Raw genomic sequence first — 20,950 nt, forward strand, 5'->3', positions numbered from 1 at the left:
TATACACTGCATACATGTACTGTTACCCCTCCCTATACACTGCATACATGTATTGTTACCCCCCCATAAACTGCATACATGTACTGTTACCCCCCCCATACACTGCATACATGTATTGTTACCCCCCCATACACTGCATACATGTACTGTTACCCCCCCCATACACTGCATACATGTACTGTTACCCCCCCCACACACACGTACTGTTACCCCCCCATACACTGCATACATGTACTGTTACCCCCCCCCCATACACTGCATACATGTGCTGTATACTCCCCCCCCCCCCCATACACTGCATACATGTACTGTTGCCCCCCCCATACACTGCATACATGTGCTGTATACTCCCCCCCTATACACTGCATACATGTACTGTTACCCCCCCCCATACACTGCATACATGTATTGTTACCCCCCCCACACACTGCGTACATGTACTGTTACCCCCCCCATACACGTACTGTTACCCCCCCCATACACTGCATACATGTACTGTTACCCCCCCCCATACATGTGCTGTACACTCCCCCCCCCCCCATACACTGCATACATGTACTGTTACCCCCCCCCATACACTGCATACATGTGCTGTATACTCCCCCCCCCATACACTGCATACATGTACTGTATACTCCCCCCATACACTGCATACATGTACTGTTACCCCCCCCTATACACTGCATACATGTACTGTTACCCCCCCCCCCCATAAACTGCATACATGTACTGTTTCCCCCCCCCCCATACACTGCATACATGTATTGTTACCCCCCCATACACTGCATACATGTACTGTTACCCCCCCATACACTGCATACATGTGCTGTATACTCCCCCCCCCATACACTGCATACATGTACTGTTACCCCCCCCCATACACTGCATACATGTGCTGTATACTCCCCCCCCTATACACTGCATACATGTACTGTTACCCCCCCATAAACTGCATACATGTACTGTTACCCCCCCCATACACTGCATACATGTATTGTTACCCCCCCCATACACTGCGTACATGTACTGTTACCCCCCCCATACACTGCATACATGTACTATTACCCCCCCATACACGTACTGTTACCCCCCCATACACTGCATACATGTACTGTTACCCCCCCCCCCCATACACTGCATACATGTGCTGTACACTCCCCCCCCCATACACTGCATACATGTACTGTTACCCCCCCCATACACTGCATACATGTATTGTTACCCCCCCCATACACTGCGTACATGTACTGTTACCCCCCCCATACACTGCATACATGTACTATTACCCCCCCATACACGTACTGTTACCCCCCCATACACTGCATACATGTACTGTTACCCCCCCCCCCATACACTGCATACATGTGCTGTACACTCCCCCCCCCATACACTGCATACATGTACTGTAACCCCCCCATACACTGCATACATGTGCTGTATACTCCCCCCTCCCATACACTGCATACATGTACTGCATACCATACTGACCATTCAGCCACTCGGGCACTGCCCGAGGGCCCGGGGTCAGTAGGGGGCCCTATGAGATACCCCTGGTACCTTTCATAGGCTTTTTTGGGTGTGATTTGAGTGTGGGCAAGGACACAGGGGCCCTATGATTTGCTATTGCCGGGGGGCCCCATGAGTTGTCAGTCCGCCCCTGCTGCATGCATGTACTGTATACCCCCCCCCCATCCCCCATACACTGCATACATTTACTGTATACTGTCTGGTGTGGATTTTGAGGGGAACCCCCATGCCAAATTTTTTTTAAAAATGGCATGGGAGTTCCCCCAAAATCCACACCAGACCCTTATCTGAGCATGCAGCCTGGCAGATCAGGAAAGGGAAGCCCCCTCCCCTCCTCCTGAACCATACCAGGCTGCATGCCGTCAATATGGGGGGGGGGTGCTTTGGGGTGGCTCCCCCCCAAAGCACCTTGTCCCCATGCAGAAGGGGATAAGGGCTTCTTCCCAACAACCATGGTTGTGGGGGTCTGCGGGCGGGAGGCTCATCAGAATCTCCATGCCCCCTTTAACAAGGAGATCCCCAGATCCCGGCCCCCCCCCCATGTGAATTAGTAATGCTGTACATAGTACCACTACCCATTCACAAAAAAAAGTGTAGTAAAAAATGACAGGAGACCATCTTTGACAAGTCCTTTATTAAAAACAAAAATAAAAAAATTGTCCCCCAAAGTATACACAACATGAATCACGATGCCCCCCACCACCGCCGAGACCAAAATTGAATTTTTTGGCCTAAAAGCAAAATGTGTGGAGGAAAACTAACACTGCACATCACCCTGAACACACCATCCCCACTGTGAAACGTGGTGGTGGCATCATGTGGTGGGGATGCTTTTCTTCAGCAGGGACAGGGAAGCTGGTCAGAGTTGATGGGAAGATGAATGGAGCCAAATACAGGTCAATCTTAGAAGAAACCTGTTAGACTCTGCAAAAGACTTGAGACCGGGGCGGAGGTTCCCCTTCCAGCAGGATAGCGACCCGAAACATCCAGCCAGAGATACAATGGAAGGGTTCAGATCAAAGCATCTTCATGCGTTAGAATGGCCCAGCCACAGTCCAGACCTAAATCCAATGGAGAATCTGTACCCAGACCTGAAAATTGCTCTTCCCAGACGCTCTCCATCCAATCTGACAGAGCTCGAGTGATTCTGCAAAGAAGAATGGGCAGAAATGTCCCTCTCTAGATGTGCAAAGAGACATCCCCAAAAAGACTTGCAGCTGGAATTGCAGCCAAAGGGGGTCCTACAAAGTATTGACCCGGGGGGGCTGAATACAGATCCCGCCACACTTTTCACACATTTATTGGTCACAAATGTTGAAAACCATTTCTCATTTTCCTTCCACTTCACAATTATGCGCCACTTTGTGTCGGTCTATCACATCCAATCCCAATAAAATACATTGTAACATGTCAATATGGGAGGGGGGGAATAGATTGTAACATGACAACATGGGGGACATTTCAGGGGGGAGGAAGACTTTTTCAAGGTGCTGTATCTGTATACTGTGTGTTCTATCTATAGCTACATCACTAGTATCCATATTGTGTATACGCCATACCTACCTCTAGACTGTGTGCCCCTCTATACCTACTATTCTGTATCCATGCTGTGTATACTCCATAGCTACCTCTATAATGTGTGTCCCATCTATAGCTCCATCCCTTATTTCTGTACTGTATATACTTCGTACCTACCTCTATACCGTGTACCCCATTTATATGTATCCATGCTGTATATACTTCGTACCTACCTCTATACCGTGTACCCCATTTATATGCATCCATACTGTATATACTTCGTACCTACCTCTATACCGTGTGCCCCATTTATATGCATCCATGCTGTATATACTTCGTACCTACCTCTATACCGTGTACCCCATTTATATGCATCCATACTGTATATACTTCATACCTACCTCTATACCGTGTGCCCCATTTATATGCATCCATGCTGTATATACTTCGTACCTACCTCTATACCGTGTACCCCATTTATATGTATCCATGCTGTATATACTTCGTACCTACCTCTATACCGTGTACCCCATTTATATGTATCCATACTGTATATACTTCGTACCTACCTCTATACCGTGTACCCCATTTATATGTATCCATGCTGTATATACTTCGTACCTACCTCTATACCGTGTACCCCATTTATATGTATCCATGCTGTATATACTTCGTACCTACCTCTATACCGTGTACCCCATTTATATGTATCCATGCTGTATATACTTCGTACCTACCTCTATACCGTGTACCCCATTTATATGCATCCATGCTGTATATACTTCGTACCTACCTCTATACCGTGTACCCCATTTATATGCATCCATGCTGTATATACTTCGTACCTACCTCTATACCGTGTACCCCATTTATATGCATCCATGCTGTATATACTTCGTACCTACCTCTATACCGTGTACCCCATTTATATGCATCCATGCTGTATATACTTCGTACCTACCTCTATACCGTGTACCCCATTTATATGTATCCATGCTGTATATACTTCGTACCTACCTCTATACTGTGTGTCCAATCTATAGTGACATACCCCATAGCTATCTCTATACCATGGGTCCCATGTATCTATACCTACCTCTATACCGTGTACCCCATTTAATTGTATCCATGCTGTATATACTTCGTACCTACCTCTATACCGTGTACCTCATTTATATGTATCCATGCTGTATATACTTCGTACCTACCTCTATACCGTGTGTCCCATTTATATGTATCCATGCTGTATATACCGTATTTGCCGGCGTATAAGACGACCCCCAACATTTCCACTCAAAATATAGAGTTTGTTATATACTCGCCGTATAAGACTACCCCCTCTTTCTTTTTGCTGGTGCCATGATAGGGTTGATAGGGGTTTGACTGCTGGACATTTTCTATGCTGTATTGTACTGTACAATGGTCCAGTACTGTGGTTGGCTGTTGGCTGTATACAAAGCCTGATTGGATTGGTCCCTGCTCCCTGTCTGCCCTCCCTGTCTCCCTGTCACTACCATGTCCCTGCATCTCCCTATAATTGGCACTAGTGCGCAAGTCCGCATGTGCGAGCCCTGCGTAGACAAGGGGCGGGCCGGAGCGCTGCTGCTTCCCGCCGAGCAGAACGGGCTGGTCACGCTGAAAAGGCTGGCACCCCTGTATCGCTGCTGATGCTCGCCGCAGCCACGCTGATGACCCGCCGCGGCCTCACTGGATACCGTGCGATACTTTATGGTATGTAGAATGAGGTGGGCGGGCACCGCGCAAGTATCGGAAGGCCACTATGGCAGCTATGTCTATTGCAACTGAAGTGCACCCGGCGTATAAGACGACCCCCCCACTTGGAGGCATGTTTTTCAGGGCAAAAAAGTCATCTTATACGCCGGCAAATACGGTACTTCGTACCTACCTCTATACCGTGTGCCCCATTTATATGTATCCATGCTGTATATACTTCGTACCTACCTCTATACCGTGTGCCCCATTTATATGCATCCATGCTGTATATACTTCGTACCTACCTCTATACCGTGTGCCCCATTTATATGCATCCATGCTGTGTATACTTCGTACCTACCTCTATACCGTGTGCCCCATTTATATGCATCCATGCTGTGTATACTTCGTACCTACCTCTATACCGTGTGCCCCATTTATATGCATCCATGCTGTATATACTTCGTACCTACCTCTATACCGTGTACCCCATTTATATGTATCCATGCTGTATATACTTCGTACCTACCTCTATAGCGTGTGCCCCATTTATATGTATCCATGCTGTATATACTTCGTACCTACCTCTATACCGTGTGCCCCATTTATATGCATCCATACTGTATATACAGTACATCTCACGCCTACCCTAACCCTATACAGTGTGCCCCAACCTATGTATTGTAGGGATTCTTGCGAGACTTTTCGTATTGCGAAAAATTTGTAAACCAAAATGTGGTTTCCCATAGGAATGCACTGAAAACCAATTAAGGTGTTCCGGAGGTCATAAAAAAAAAGTAAAAAAAAAAAGTATTTTATCTGTTCAAAACTCTTTATAAAGCGTACTTTAAGGGCATAAATACTGTACAGGGACATGATTAAAAAACAATTCGTAAATGCATTGAAAACTAATTAATCTGTTCGTATTGCGAAAAAAAATTTGTAAACCGAGGCATTGTTTTCAATGGATTTTCATTCGTAAACCGAAAATTACGTAAACCGAGATGTTCTTAAACCGAGGCACGCCTGTAATTTGTTTTTACTAGTCAAAGCAAATTCACCCATCCATGTCTCCATCATTTACTGTCCCCCTTTGTAATGTACAGCGCTGAGTGAACTATTGGCGCTTTATAAATACTGTATAATAATAATAATTTCTTTTTGTACTTTGAAAAACACCCCCCTTGCTGTTCTAGGGGCTCATGTACACGGGGGCTTTGAAAAACTTTTCTGACCGCTGGAAACTGTAGGTTAAAAATGTCAGTTTAGCCGCGTTTACCTACCACGTTTAAAAGTATTTTTATAAGATAACCTCAGGAGACCTTCCCAAATGCCCAGAATGCACGGAAAAATAGTAAATAACTATTTCAGACATTTTGTGAACTATAGAGAGAGCAGAAGCAGGGAGAGCAGTATGTGTTGAGATTACTTGTCCTGCACACAACACTCCTTGTGCTTTTTTGCTGTGTTTTGATGTGTTCCAGCAGTTCTGTGTAGAATTAATGCGGCGCGTTCTACTATTTTTTCCTTCACGCAAAACCTGGAACTGACTGCGCTAGTGTAGCGGGTCCATTTGAATACATGGAAAACACTTTGCATGCATTTTTGATGAAGAAAAAAGTCACCGGACAGCATCTGGATATGGACCAGCCCAAAAAACGCGTCTAAACCCAAATGTGGTTACAAGCCTTTGGAACACCCGTAAACTCTACTGAACGTGATTTTTATGCTTTCAAAAAAAATGCCTGTAACCTCAACTGCCTGTAAACGACTGTGTGTACATGGACACATAGGAAAACATAAAGGGGAGTTCAGGGGCTGCTGAAAAAAAAATAATGCACAACTGCTCCTAAACTTCAGTTTAGCAGTTGAAGTGTACTAGCAGTGGCCATCTTGAGTAAGGGCAGATGATTCATGTAGCACTTACTTCCTGGAATCCATCTTCCCTTAGCTCAGGCATGCAGGCAGGAGGGTGTGCTTCAATGAGAAAGCCCCTCCTCCAGATGAAAAAAAACATGCCCATGAAGAATCTTGACCCTGAGGTATATGACATCATTTCTGGCCTAGACTAGAAAACCAGGTAGCAACTGAAGAAATGTAAAAAACAGTTTAATCAGGTAAATACGATATACTTTCCGATCTCTTTACTAATGCCAGCAGTATAAGGATTCGTCTACCCTAGAAAAAGGCAGCAATCGTCTACCCCTGAAAGAGGCCGCAGTCGTCTACCCCCCCCCCCGAAAGGGGCCGCAATCGTCTACCCCCCGAAAGGGGCCGCAGTCGTCTACCCCCCGAAAGGGGCCGCAGTCGTCTACCCCCCGAAAGGGGCCGCAGTCGTCTACCCCCCGAAAGGGGCCGCAGTCGTCTACCCCCCGAAAGGGGCCGCAGTCGTCTACCCCCCGAAAGGGGCCGCAGTCGTCTACCCCCCGAAAGGGGCCGCAGTCGTCTACCCCCCGAAAGGGGCCGCAGTCGTCTACCCCCGAAAGGGGCCGCAATCGTCTACCCCCCGAAAGGGGCCGCAATCGTCTACTCCCGAAAGGGGCCGCAATCGTCTACCCCCGAAAGAGGCCGCAATCGTCTACCCCCCGAAAGAGGCCGCAATCGTCTACCCCCCGAAAGGGGCCGCAATCGTCTACCCCCCGAAAGGGGCCGCAATCGTCTACCCCCGAAAGGGGCCGCAATCGTCTACCCCCCGAAAGGGGCCGCAATCGTCTACTCCCAAAAGGGGCCGCAATCGTCTACCCCCGAAAGGGGCCGCAATCATCTACCTCGAAAGAGGCCGCAGTCTACCCCAGAAAGAGGCCGCAATCGTCTACCCCGAAAGAGGCTGCAATCGTCTACCCCAGAAAGAGGCCGCAATCGTCTACCCCCCGAAAGAGGCCGCAATCGTCTACCCCCTGAAAGAGGCCGCAATCGTCTACCCCCGAAAGAACAATAGAGGTTTGTGTGTTTGTTTTCATCCTGCAGATAGATATTGGGCTTTGAGTTCCAAATCTGGTTCATACTCCCTCTAGTGGGCATTCTGTTAACTATTGCCTTCCAGTGACTATCACCATATTCAAGGTTTGAATCTTCATCCATCAGAAAATTGAATGGCTTTGGGGAGTTATGTTCTCTCTTTATGGGTAAGTCCCCCCGAAACATAATATTTTGGTTAAAGGTGTAGCTGTCCCCCTCCCCATACATATCTCTCCAAAAGTGTCCCCCCTCCCCATACATCTCTCTCCCACAGTGTCCCCCTCCCCATACATATCTCTCCCAACATGTCCCCCCTCCCCATACATATCTCTCCCACAGTGTCCCCCTCCCCATACATATCTCTCCTAACGTGTCCCCCCTCCCCATACATATCTCTCCCAACATGTCCCCCCTCCCCATACATATCTCCCACAGTGTCCCCCCTCCCCATACATATCTCTAACATAGTGTCCCCCCTCCCCATACATATCTCTCCCAACGTGTCCCCCCTCCCCATACATATCTCTAACATAGTGTCCCCCCTCCCCATACATATCTCTCCCAACGTGTCCCCCCTCCCCATACATATCTCTTTCACAGTGTCCCCCCTCCCCGTACATATCTCTCCCAATGTGTCCCCCGTTCCCATACATATCTCTCCCAACGTGTCCCCCCTCCCCATACATATCTTTCCCACAGTGTCCCCCGTCCCCATACATATCTCTCCCACAGTGTCCGAGGTTCCCGTGCGGGCTGAGTTTTCCAAAGTAGTGCCGGGACTTCTTCCCTGTGTGTCACGGGACACGGGAGTCCATTCAAATAAATGGGCTCCCGTGCCCATGCAAAACGCGGCCCACACAGCCGCATAGGTGTGAACCGGGGGTCAGAGCGCATGCGGTCAGGCTGCAGAAACAGTGACTCTCCTAAACAGTGCACATTTAGGACATCTTCCTTGTATCTATAGGTAAGATTTATTATAAGCTGTAGGTACGTGTCCCGGCATATTTACGACCACTTAAAAACGGGTGAAAGAACAGAAAATTGTGTCAAATACTTACTGCAATTTTCCTTTCCTGGCGCCAATCACATGGTAGCATGCTGCCATGCTGGCATCAAGAAAAACCATTTTCTCCGCACCCTGCTAAAAAGGGGCTGCAAGTCTCTAAACTGTAAAATTTCTATTTCCATAGAAATCTTTGTATTGCTGCCAGTCCTGTGAATGAGATCCTCATTTGCTACGCACACTGGTCAGTGACATCATCACTCGGTCTCTCAGTCAGTCTTTGCTTTAAGTAAATTTGTGTTTGACGGAAGAGGCCAGAAGGTTGCAGCTTTGCACCAGTGTGTTATGTGAAAAAACACATCCCTGGCATCCCTTTAGACGTGTATGCTCCTTACTTCTGGCCACTGGGTGGTGCAGGATGGTCCTGTAAAAGACAGTGTTCACTTCTGCTGCAAGTGCTATTTTTTTTTTTTTTTTACAAAGAAAGAAGCAGCCAAGACAAACATCGATGTCTTCCATGAATGTTTATTAAGAAAACTGTATAAAAAAAAGGAAGAACTTCAAAGGTGAACAAGGGAACCCCAAATAACCAGGTAACATTAACATTCAACCAATGCCGACCTGGCCAGTGGAGGCACTTTAACTCATTTTAGAGGGGGTGGAAAAGCCCCTCCACCTGTCGCAGTGCAGTGACAGAATATCACAGTGATCGGATCCCTGCCCTCCCCCAATCAACATCTACCTTCACTAAGCTCCCCCGGGATCAGAGGGTGAAGCCCAATATTCCCTGGAGTTTGCGGCTTCTAGCTAGAGTAACATTCATTGTTAATCACTGCTATGTGGACAAGGGGAAGACTTTTAAATATGCTGTTTTTATACGGGATGTTCCAGTGTTAGACAGTACAGTATGTGACTATTGCTCCACTTCAGGAGAAGAGTGCCACTTCCTACCTAAATGTGCAGGATGAAAATATACATTTATATATCCATGGATACATATTATAAGCAGTATCAGTTACTGCAAAATGGTACCCACTGTGTCAGGTTATAGTGAACTCCTCTTAGTAAAAAATGGCTCATATCCATAGGAAACCCCTCTAATATGTTTTACCCAGTAAAGACTTAAAGTGGTACATAACCCCGGACCCTGCATTCACTATATCCGGTCTCCCCGGACCCTGCATTCACTATATCCGGTCTCCCTGGACTCTGCATTCACTATATCCGGTCTCCCCGGACCCTGCATTCACTATATCCGCTCTCCCCGGACCCTGCATTCACTATATCCGCTCTCCCCGGACCCTGCATTCACTATATCCGGTCTCCCCGGACCCTGCATTCACTATATCCGGTCTCCCCGGACCCTGCATTCACTATATCTGGTCTCCCCGGACCCTGCATTCACTATATCTGGTCTCCCCGGACCCTGCATTCACTATATCCGGTCTCACTGGACCCTGCATTCACTATATCTGGTCTCCCCGAACCCCGCATTCACTATATCCGCTCTCCCCGGACCCTGCATTCACTATATCTGCTCTCCCCGGACCCTGCATTCACTATATCTGATCTCCCTGGACCCTGCATTCACTATATACGGTCTCCCACGACCCTGCATTCACTATATCCGCTTTCCCCAGACCCCGCATTCACTATATCCAGTCTCCCCAAACCCTGAATTCACTATATACGATCTCCCCAGAACCTGCATTCCCTATATCCGGTCTCCCCGGACCCTGCATTCACTACATCCGCTCTCCCCAGACCCTGCATTCACTATATTTGCTCTTTCCAGACCCTGCATTCACTATATCCGCTCTCCCCGGACCCTGCATTCACTATATCCGGTCCCCCTGGACCCTGCATTCACTATACCCACTCTCCCCGGACCCCGCATTCACTATATCCGCTCTACCCGGACCCCGCATTCACTATATCCGCTCTCCCCGGACCCCGCATTCACTATATCCGCTCTCTCCGGACCCTGCATTCACTATATCCGCTCTCTCCGGACCCTGCATTCACTATATCCGCTCTCTCCGGACCCTGCATTCACTATATCTGGTCCCCCGGGACACTGCATTCACTATATCTGGTCTCCCAGACCCTACATTCACTATATCTGGTCTCCCCGGACCCTGCATTCACTATATCTGGTCTCCCTGGACCCTGCATTCACTATATCTGGTCTCCCCGGACCCTACATTCACTATATCTGGTCTCCCCGGACCCTGCATTCACTATATCTGGTTTCCCCAGACCCTGCATTCACTATATCTGGTCTCCCTGGACCCTGCATTCACTATACCTGGTCTCCCCGAACCCTGCATTCACTATATCTGGTCTCCCACAGTACAGAGAACATGTAAAATAAATTATTGCAGTAAATATAAACTGTTAAATATCTTTTCTCATCAGCAGTTAGAGCAGTCTTGTGTTTTCTAGCAGTGTTCAGCAGAGCACATGTTAAAGCTTGTAGGAGAAGTTTTCTTATTGCTCTAGGAGGTTGCAGAACCCCTGACCTCTAAATGCACAGTGCTGATTGGCCCTGCGCTGATCACATGCACTCACCCAAGGAAAAAAAAACAAAACCTCTCTAGCAATACACACCAAACTGAGCATGTGCAGAGTGTCTCCACATGATATGTCTTATCATGAGATAAGAGGGGGGCACTGGAAGAAGTGGAGGATCAGAGAAGTCAGGATCAAACAGCATTTTTACACAATTCAGAGGATTAACCCCTTACGTTTCACAGTGAGTATAACAAGCATGCTTTACTGCATCTACAGACTGATTGTACTGTTGTGGGCTGGCTTAGTAACACTTTAATTCAGTGGTTCTCAACCTTCCTAATGCCGTGACCCTTTAATACAGTTCCTCATGTTGTGGTGACCCCCAACCATAAAATTATTTACCCAGTAATTATAATTCATGAGTGTCGTTTTACCTCCAATACTGCTGCTTTCAACACAGTAGCTGCTTTTAACAGAGTAGCTGCTTTCTACACAGTAGCTGCTCTTTACACATCGGAAATATGTGTTTTCTGATGGTCTTAGGGGACCCCTGTGAAAGGGTCGTTCGACCCCCAAAGGGGTCGCGACCCACAGGTTGAGAACCACTGCTTTAATTGAAGAAGCTTTTATGATTAAGCCCCTACTGGACGAAACATGTTAGAGGGGGTTCTCCCATAGCTAGGAGACCAAGCTGAAGTCATTTTTTACTTTTAACTATATGCAGAGGCAGTGTGCAGACGGGTGCCATTTTGTTGTAGTCCTTGATGATTCTAACCAGCACCTGCAAACACTGTGACCAGTCGGCTGGGATAACAGATTGGGCCTGCCGATGTTTCAGCTGAACCCAAGTTTCGATTATTTCCATAAACTAGCCAATCAGAGTTACAGAAAGCCAACGTGTCTACAGAACTCTATGCACTGAATGTCATTAGAGGAACATTTTAAAGCCACAGATGTACTTTACACTTTATCTGTGTCTGCAGCTTTGTCTCCCTGTTGGATTTTGGAAATCTCTACATACATTATGGAATAAGATGATATTTGCAAAGTTCCATTTATAAATTCAAACTGTCTGCAATTGTGTTGCTTGTCTAACACCGGAAGCCCTCTTTAAAGCTGAACTCCAGACAGATATAAAAAAAAAACAAAAAACACGATTTATTCTCCGCCTATATATTAATAGATAAATGAATAAATGTACTTTTACACAGAATTGGTCCATGAATGTACATGAATTGGTCTTGGGAGAAGCCTTCTGTAATCAGCACATAGGAGCACAGAGCCTGGCACAGGGGTGTCAGAGGGGTTCTACATTGTACATTTCAGGAATGATTTCATCTGTCTGCTGCTCATTTACTGGGAAGTAACAGGCTGTGGCTGGTAATGGACCAGGCTGCACAGTGTAGTTTGCAAGGATGTCCGTGACCTAGCTGTGCTGTACGGCAGGGGTAGCTATCCTCACAAGGCCGGATGAACAGGATTACAATTCCTACAGCAGATAAAACCGATTACATCTGTTTGCCTGGAGTTTAGTTTTAAAGTACAACTGTTGCTACTAGGGATGCACCGAAATTTCAGCCACCGAAACACATCGGCCGAAAATAGCCCTATCGGCATTTTGCTGATAGGATAAATTTAGCGGGTACAGGTGCCGATACAGGGGACTGTGTGTACTACAGATGTGGGGGAAGGGGGGACAGCTGAGAAAGGAAGGAGAGCAGTGTATACAGTAACTGGCTGTCACAATAGGTCAGTGACGATTTTTAAATGCAATTACCTGCTTTTTTTTTCTTCACTATAGCTCACAGAATTAGCTGTCAGTTTCCCCCCAGCTAAAAGAAAGAAAGTTTCCTTTTAGTTTTTTTCACCAAGTTAAAAGAAACAAAGCTTCCTTTTAGTTTATTTCCTCGAGTTGAAAGAAACAAAAAGTTTCCTTTTAGTTTATTTCCCCAAATTAAAAGAAACAAAGTTGCCTTTTAGTTTTTTTCACCAAGTTAAAAGAAACAAAGTTTCCTTTTAGTTTATTTCCCCGAGTTAAAAGAACAAAGTTTCCTTTTCGTTTATTTCCTCGAGTTAAAAGAAACAAAGTTTCCTTTTCGTTTATTTCCCCGAGTTAAAAGAAACAAAGTTTCCTTTTAGTTTATTTCCTCGAGTTAAAAGAAACAAAGTTTAATTTAAGTTTATTTCCCGAGATAAAAGAAACAAAGTTTCCTTTTAGTTTATTTCCTCGAGTTAAAAGAAACAAAGTTTCCTTTTCTTTTATTTCCCCGAGTTAAAAGAAACAAAATTTCCTTTTAGTTTATTTCCCCAAGTTAACAGAAACAAACCTTGCTTTTAGTTTATTTCCTCAAGTTAAAAGAAACAAAGTTTCCTTTTAGTTTATTTTCCAAGAGAAAAGATATAGTTTCCTTTTAGTTTACTTCCTCGAATTAAAAGAAACAAAGCTTCCTTTAGCTCCAGGAAAAGTGACAGCTAATTCTGTGAGCTATAGTGAAGAAAAAAAAAAAAAGCGGCAATTGCATTTAAAAACCGGCACCGACATATAGTGACGGCCAGTGAGGGAGCCTCTTTGTGTACACTGCTCCCTCACTGTACACACTGCCCCCTCACTGTACACACTGCCCCCTCCCTGTACACACTGCTACCTCCCTGTACACACTGCTCCCTCCCTGTACACACTGCTCCCTCACTGTATACACTGCTCCCTCACTCTACACACTGCTCCCTCACTCTACACACTGCCCCCTCACTCTACACACTGCTCCCTCACTGTACACACTGCTCCCTCACTGTACACACTGCTCCCTCACTGTACACACTGCTCCCTCACTGTACACACTGCCCCCTCACTGTACACACTGCCCCCTCCCTGTACACACTGCCCCCTCCCTGTACACACTGCTCCCTCACTCTACACACTGCTCCCTCACTCTACACACTGCTCCCTCACTCTACACACTGCTCCCTCACTGTACACACTGCTCCCTCACTGTACACACTGCTCCCTCACTGTACACACTGCCCCCTCACTCTACACACTGCTCCCTCACTGTACACACTGCCCCCTCACTCTACACACTGCTCCCTCACTCTACACACTGCTCCCTCACTGTATACACTGCTCCCTCACTGTATACACTGCTCCCTCACTGTACACTCCTGCATTGGTCCCCTATGTGATTGCAATAAAATCATAGGTTAAAAAATATATATATATGAAAGTAGAAAAAAAAATTGGAGCCTCCCCACCCCCGCATACGCAGACATTTCGGTTTTCTAGTTTTTTATATCGGTTTCGGCACCAGAATATTCATTTCGGTGCACCACTAGTTGCTACATAAGTGCTGAACAGGCTTCCAAAATGACAACGCAGACATACAGTGCTGTCTGCCAAGCAGGGGCGGACTGACAACTCATGGGGCCCCTGGGCAATAGGAGATCATGGGGCCCCTGTGTCCTTGCCCACACTCAAAGCACACCCAAAAAAGCTTATAAAAAGGTACCAGGGGCATTTCATAGGGCTCCCTACTGACCCCGGGCCCTCGGACCGTGCCCGAGTGCTCAAATGGTCAGTCCGCCCCTGCTGCCAAGTGGTTTGCACCCACGGTAACCACAATCACAGGGTGAGATAACAGGAATGTCTGACAGCTCCTGGTAGTGCCGAGTGCTGGCCTACGCCTTCCATCATGTCCTTGTTGGCCAAGGAAGCTGACCTCCATTGAGATGTGCCGACAGGAACATGGAGGAGTTGGGCCAGTGCTTACCATCTTGGGATTTGTGGTGCTTGAGGTGATAAAGAATTGCATGTGAAGGTATGTGCTGTACCATCCCACCACTGACAATATTACTGTTAACAAAGCCTAGGAGAAATCTATAACAAAAGGTTACATAGTATCATTGCCCTGCTATTGCGATTGACTGTTTTTCACTCTATATTACAGCCCTACTAGAATCGGCACGGGTTGCTACTCAAAGGCTACTGCCTGGGATAAATATTGTATATGGCACAGATATTTACAGTCAATATAGCACACATATAGAATGACATGGTTTACTATTGCTCATTGTTACAGACCTCATGTGCTGCAGAAGGGGTGGCAGTACCTAGTAGGGGGTACCTTTGCTGACAGATATTACAGTGAAGGAAATGCATATTTGCTCCCCTGCTGATGTTGAATGTTCGCCCCTCACAAAGAAATGATTGGTCTAAAAATCGAATGTTCGGTGTATTGTAACACAGAGACAGAATAGCAACAACAAATTCAGCAGAAATGCATGTCTAACAAATGATGACTGATCTGCATGTTCATGAGGGAAATAAGTATTTGATCCCCTATCATTCAGCAGGATTTCTGACTCCCAGGTGTCTTTCATACAGGTAACAAGCTGAGATTAGAAGCAGTCTCTTAAAGGGAGTGCTGCTAATCTCATTGTGTTACCTGTATAAAAGACACCTGTCCACAGGAGCAATCAAACCCTCAGATTCCAAACTCTCCACCATGGCAAAGGCCAAAGAGCTGTCCAAGGATGTCAGGGACAAGATTGTAGACCTACACAAGGCTGGACTGGGCTACCAAACTATGGCCAAGCAGCTTGGTGAGAAGGTGACAACAGTTGGTGCAATCATTCACAAATGGAAGAAACACAAAACAAGTGTCAGTCTCCCTAGGTCTGGTGCACCATGCAAGATCTCACCTCGTGGAGTGTCAATGATCATGAGAACAGTGAGGAATCATCCTAGAGCTACACGTGAGGATCTTGTCAATGATCTCCAGGCAGCTGGGACCACAGTCACCAAGAAAACAATTGGTAACACACTACGCCGACAAGGACTGAAATCCTGCAGTGCCCGCAAGGTCCCTCTGCTCAAGAAAGCACATGTCCAGGCCCGTCTGAAGTCTGCCACTGAACATCTGAATAATGCAGAGGAGGACTGGTGGAAAGTGTTGTGGTCAGATGAGACCACAATCCAGCTCTTTGGCATCAACTCAACTCGCCGTGTTTGGAGGAGGAGGAATGCTGCCTATGACCCCAAGAACACCATCCCAACTGTGAAACATGGTGGTGGAAACATTCTGCTTTGGGGGTGTTTTTCTACTAAGGGGGCAGGACAACTGCACCGCATCAGAGGGACAATGTGCCATCAAATCTTGGGTAGGAACCTTCTTCCCTCAGCCAGGGTATTGAAAATGGGTTGTGGATGGGTGACAATGACACAAAACACACGGCCAAGGCAACAAAGGAGCGGCTCAAGAAGAAGCACATTAAGGTCCTGGAGTGGCCTAGCCGATTAATCCGATTGAAAATCTGTGCAGGGAGCTGAAAGTTTGAGTTGCCAAACGTCAGCCACCAAACCTTAAAGACCCGCCACACTCCTACCTCTTGCGAAGTGGCAGTTAGGCCCTGACATTATACTTCTTCCAAGTCCTGATGCATGAGGGGGCTGCAGCTTCGCCTGGGAATAATGCAGAACTGGGTGGGTATTGAGCAAGGCTTTTCCGTTCCCTAGGAATACTGGTACCTATGAAATATATACATAATGGGGTTATATTGCTTTAAAACTCTATTACTGGTCTTGTACAATAAAATCATTGAACAGTCGCCGCTAAGATATGAACTTTGCACTGCGGGTCTTATTACAGAGCAAATCTTTGAAATGAATGCCAGACAGCAACGAAAGAAAAACATCACAAAAAGGAAAAAAAACCTGTAATGGTTTTGGGTTATCTTAGTTATTATATATATATATGTATTTATATAAATTGTTTCTTTTAAAATGTTATTGTACTGTTTAAAGCCATGGTTGTATTTTCCAGTCTGTACGGAGAGCTGCTTTCATGGGGCGCACTACCTCTTAACCACCAGCTGGTGGAGCTGTATTTTATTGCTAGGTAACATGTTGGAAGTGCTTTGCTGAAGCGGTGCTGTGGTAAGAAAGAGCTTGGTGTCTGCAGTGTGGGTGACCCCCTGGTAACCGGCACGCTCAAGAGTTGTCACCCACTGCACAACACTGAGACTTCTTTCCTAAATATATCCGCATTACTAAATGCAATCTCCTCTTTTCCCCAAAAATACAATCAGATGACTGTCTAAAAGGGTTAGGTAGGCAAGACAGTCTCATGGAGAGCAGCCAATAGTATGGGAGCTGCACTAGGAGCAGGTTATATGCAGTCTGTTCATTCTAAGTTTGTGTGAGCTGCTCCCGGAGCAGGTTATATGCAGTCTGTTCATTCTATGTTTGTGTGAGCTGCACTAGGAGCAGGTTATATGCAGTCTGTTCATTCTAAGTTTGTGTGAGCTGCTCTAGGAGACGGTAATATGCAGTCTGTTCATTCTAAGTTTGTGTGAGCTGCTCTAGGAGCACGTTATATGCAGTCTGTTCATTCTATGTTTGTGTGAGCTGCTCTAAGAGCAGGTTATATGCAGTCTGTTCATTCTATGTTTGTGTGAGCTGCTCTAGGAGCACGTTATATGCAGTCTGTTCATTCTATGTTTGTGTGAGCTGCTCTAGGAGCACGTTATATGCAGTCTGTTCATTCTATGTTTGTGTGAGCTGCTCTAGGAGCACGTTATATGCAGTCTGTTCATTCTATGTTTGTGTGAGCTGCTCTAGGAGCACGTTATATGCAGTCTGTTCATTCTATGTTTGTGTGAGCTGCTCTAGGAGCACGTTATATGCAGTCTGTTCATTCTATGTTTGTGTGAGCTGCTCTAGGAGCACGTTATATGCAGTCTGTTCATTCTATGTTTGTGTGAGCTGCTCTAAGAGCAGGTTATATGCAGTCTGTTCATTCTATGTTTGTGTGAGCTGCTCTAGGAGCAGGTAATATGCAGTCTGTTCATTCTAAGTTTGTGTGAGCTGCTCTAGGAGACGGTAATATGCAGTCTGTTCATTCTATGTTTGTGTGAGCTGCTCTAGGAGCAGGTTATATGCAGTCTGTTCATTCTATGTTTGTGTGAGCTGCTCTAGGAGCACGTTATATGCAGTCTGTTCATTCTATGTTTGTGTGAGCTGCTCTAGGAGCAGGTAATATGCAGTCTGTTCATTCTAAGTTTGTGTGAGCTGCTCTAGGAGACGGTAATATGCAGTCTGTTCATTCTATGTTTGTGTGAGCTGCTCTAGGAGCAGGTTATATGCAGTCTGTTCATTCTATGTTTGTGTGAGCTGCTCTAGGAGCACGTTATATGCAGTCTGTTCATTCTATGTTTGTGTGAGCTGCTCTAGGAGCACGTTATATGCAGTCTGTTCATTCTATGTTTGTGTGAGCTGCTCTAGGAGCACGTTATATGCAGTCTGTTCATTCTATGTTTGTGTGAGCTGCTCTAGGAGCACGTTATATGCAGTCTGTTCATTCTATGTTTGTGTGAGCTGCTCTAGGAGCACGTTATATGCAGTCTGTTCATTCTATGTTTGTGTGAGCTGCTCTAGGAGCACGTTATATGCAGTCTGTTCATTCTATGTTTGTGTGAGCTGCTCTAGGAGCACGTTATATGCAGTCTGTTCATTCTATGTTTGTGTGAGCTGCTCTAGGAGCAGGTTATATGCAGTCTGTTCATTCTATGTTTGTTTCTCCTCCAAAACACTTCAACAAGAGGGTCTTATATGCAGTGGAGAAAAGTCCATTGAAAATGATTGATTTTCTGTCTCCGTCTTGGCTTCTCTTCGCTCCTTTAATGCAATATTGTCCTAAAGGTGACCATAAATCGTGCAATTTTGTTTCAAGAGATCCAACATTTTTGGGCATCACTTAAATGTAGATGTGATTCAGTGACTTAGCATTAACTTGCATTGAAGTTCTTCCAGGATGCTGGATATTTTCTGTAGCTTGGGCACCCGGGACCTCTATGTGCAGCAAGCCCCCTGCTTCTTCTTTTTAGCCAAGCTGCTGCTGTCACCCACCCTAGCTTACCAGTATCCACAGTGCAGTGTAATAGTATGATCTGCTAGCAGATTCTGAATAGGCGCCTATGGAGGAGATTTCACAGGCCAGGGATGTTAACAGCTTAGCCAAAAAGCAGAGTTTAGCCCAATTCCATATGTGTTTGCCCAGTGTAGCAAAGGGATTGTCCAGTGAACCATTGCAGTGGGTGGAGTGTATTGCTATGGATAGGTCAGACACGTGTCCACCCCAGAAGACCCTCCAGCGTATTGGTGACCCCTTGATGCTTCTATAATCCCAAGCTGATCCAGTTTTTGTCTTGGACCCCTCTGCAGGTTTTTGGGAGAGATGGAGCTATGGAGTGTTCTTGGCATTACAGCAGTCAGTTTGGCACGGGGAGATTGCAGCTGCAGATTCCCAGCGTTAATCCGGTCACAGTGTTTAGTAAGGTCAGTTCTATTAGAAATTCCCAAACGAAGCTGAAGAGAAGAATAAAAAAGACAGTTTGAAACAGAAAAGACAGATTCCTACGTAATTTAAAAAATAAATATTCATTTTAAGGGTTCTGTGTCCACAGGCTCTTGTGTGTCCACCTATGCAGTTTGCATTTAAGCTGTTTCTGCATTGCGTTTTGTGTTGCGTTTTGCCGTATTTTTCATGCACCCTAGCATTGCATTGTTTTTCTTTTTCTTGTTGCTAGGCAGATTTAAAACGCAAAACGCAGCGAAAACGCACTACATGCTTTTCTGCGGCGTTTCCATTGAAGTCTATAGAACCAAAAACGCTACTTTTTGCGTTCAAAACAGTCCCTGACCCTTTCCAAAAAACGCACCGGATGAAAACGCGGAGATGTGAACCTCTCCCATAAGAAGTCATGTTAAATGGACTGTAGTGTGTTTCTGCAAAATGCTGCAGAAAATGCATAGGTGTGAACCTGGGGTGAGTCAGGTTAAATACAGGCGAGAAAGAACTCTAACATACCTGTCAATGAATTTTGATTGGTCTAAGAAGCATCTCAAACATGTTTTATCTAAATACTAACATACACATGTACTATTTAGCACAGAAAAACAAGTTAAGTGTCAACTCTAATTAGTCCAAAAGTAGCCCAAGGGCTCGTTCACAAATGAGGTTGGGGGGTAGTAAAATGCTTTTACCGCCCCGACCCCCCCAAACCGCTATATTCTTTAGCTGCAGAGGCATTGGCTGGGGGTGTACACATGCTGAGGCTGCAATGCTTTCTTCATGGCTGTGGCAGGAATTTGTACCCCCCGATGCGTTTGCCAGGCATAGCACCTGCTAATCTCGACCCATTCAAGTGAATGAGGCTGCTCTGCAAGCACCCCACAACTGCGTGCAATGTACAGAGTTGCAGTGCACTAGTGCCATGATGAAGGGGTCAATGCAGTGCGCTAGTGCCATGATGAAGGGGTCAATGCAGTGCATTAGTGCCATGATGAAGGGGTCAATGCAGTGCGCTAGTGCCATGATGAAGGGGTCAATGCAGTGCACTAGTGCCATGATGAAGGGGTCAATGCAAACAATAAGGAGGCGATAGAACGACTTCTCACTGCCAGTCAAATATTCTCTGAAGAGGGATCTGAACACGACCAGCCCGGGTCTATTAAAGGAGCCTGCAGGACCTGATCCAGAGCTTTCAAGAGTTCCCTCTGCTGAAGGCCATTAGCTCTCCTTTCCCTGATGGATTCGGACTATTTGCATTAATAGATGTGCGTTTTTAGTTTGGAATATATCATACTTTGGCGCTTCAGAGACCAAAACCCATGTGAACAAGCCCTTAAAGCGGAGTTCCACCTGAAAAAAAAAAAAAAAAGTC

General features: G+C 46.1%; 1 protein-coding gene across 1 annotated transcript in view; it reads right to left on the reverse strand.

The window, feature by feature from the left end:
• Positions 1 to 9,228: 9,228 nt before the first annotated feature.
• SAMD10 (sterile alpha motif domain containing 10) overlaps positions 9,229 to 20,950 on the reverse strand; it is a 48,578-nt gene continuing 36,856 nt past the window's right edge. The window contains exon 5 of the mRNA XM_089657474.1: positions 9,229 to 19,592. Within this exon, the coding sequence (XP_089513600.1) occupies positions 19,573 to 19,592 (20 nt within the window). The 3' untranslated portion in view covers positions 9,229 to 19,572. The remainder of the gene's footprint in view (positions 19,593 to 20,950) is intronic.

Source organism: Staurois parvus, unplaced genomic scaffold (assembly GCF_062004578.1).
Source record: "Staurois parvus isolate SC_StPar_1 unplaced genomic scaffold, SC_StPar_1.0 ptg001004l, whole genome shotgun sequence".
Classification (NCBI taxonomy): Eukaryota; Metazoa; Chordata; class Amphibia; order Anura; family Ranidae; genus Staurois; species Staurois parvus.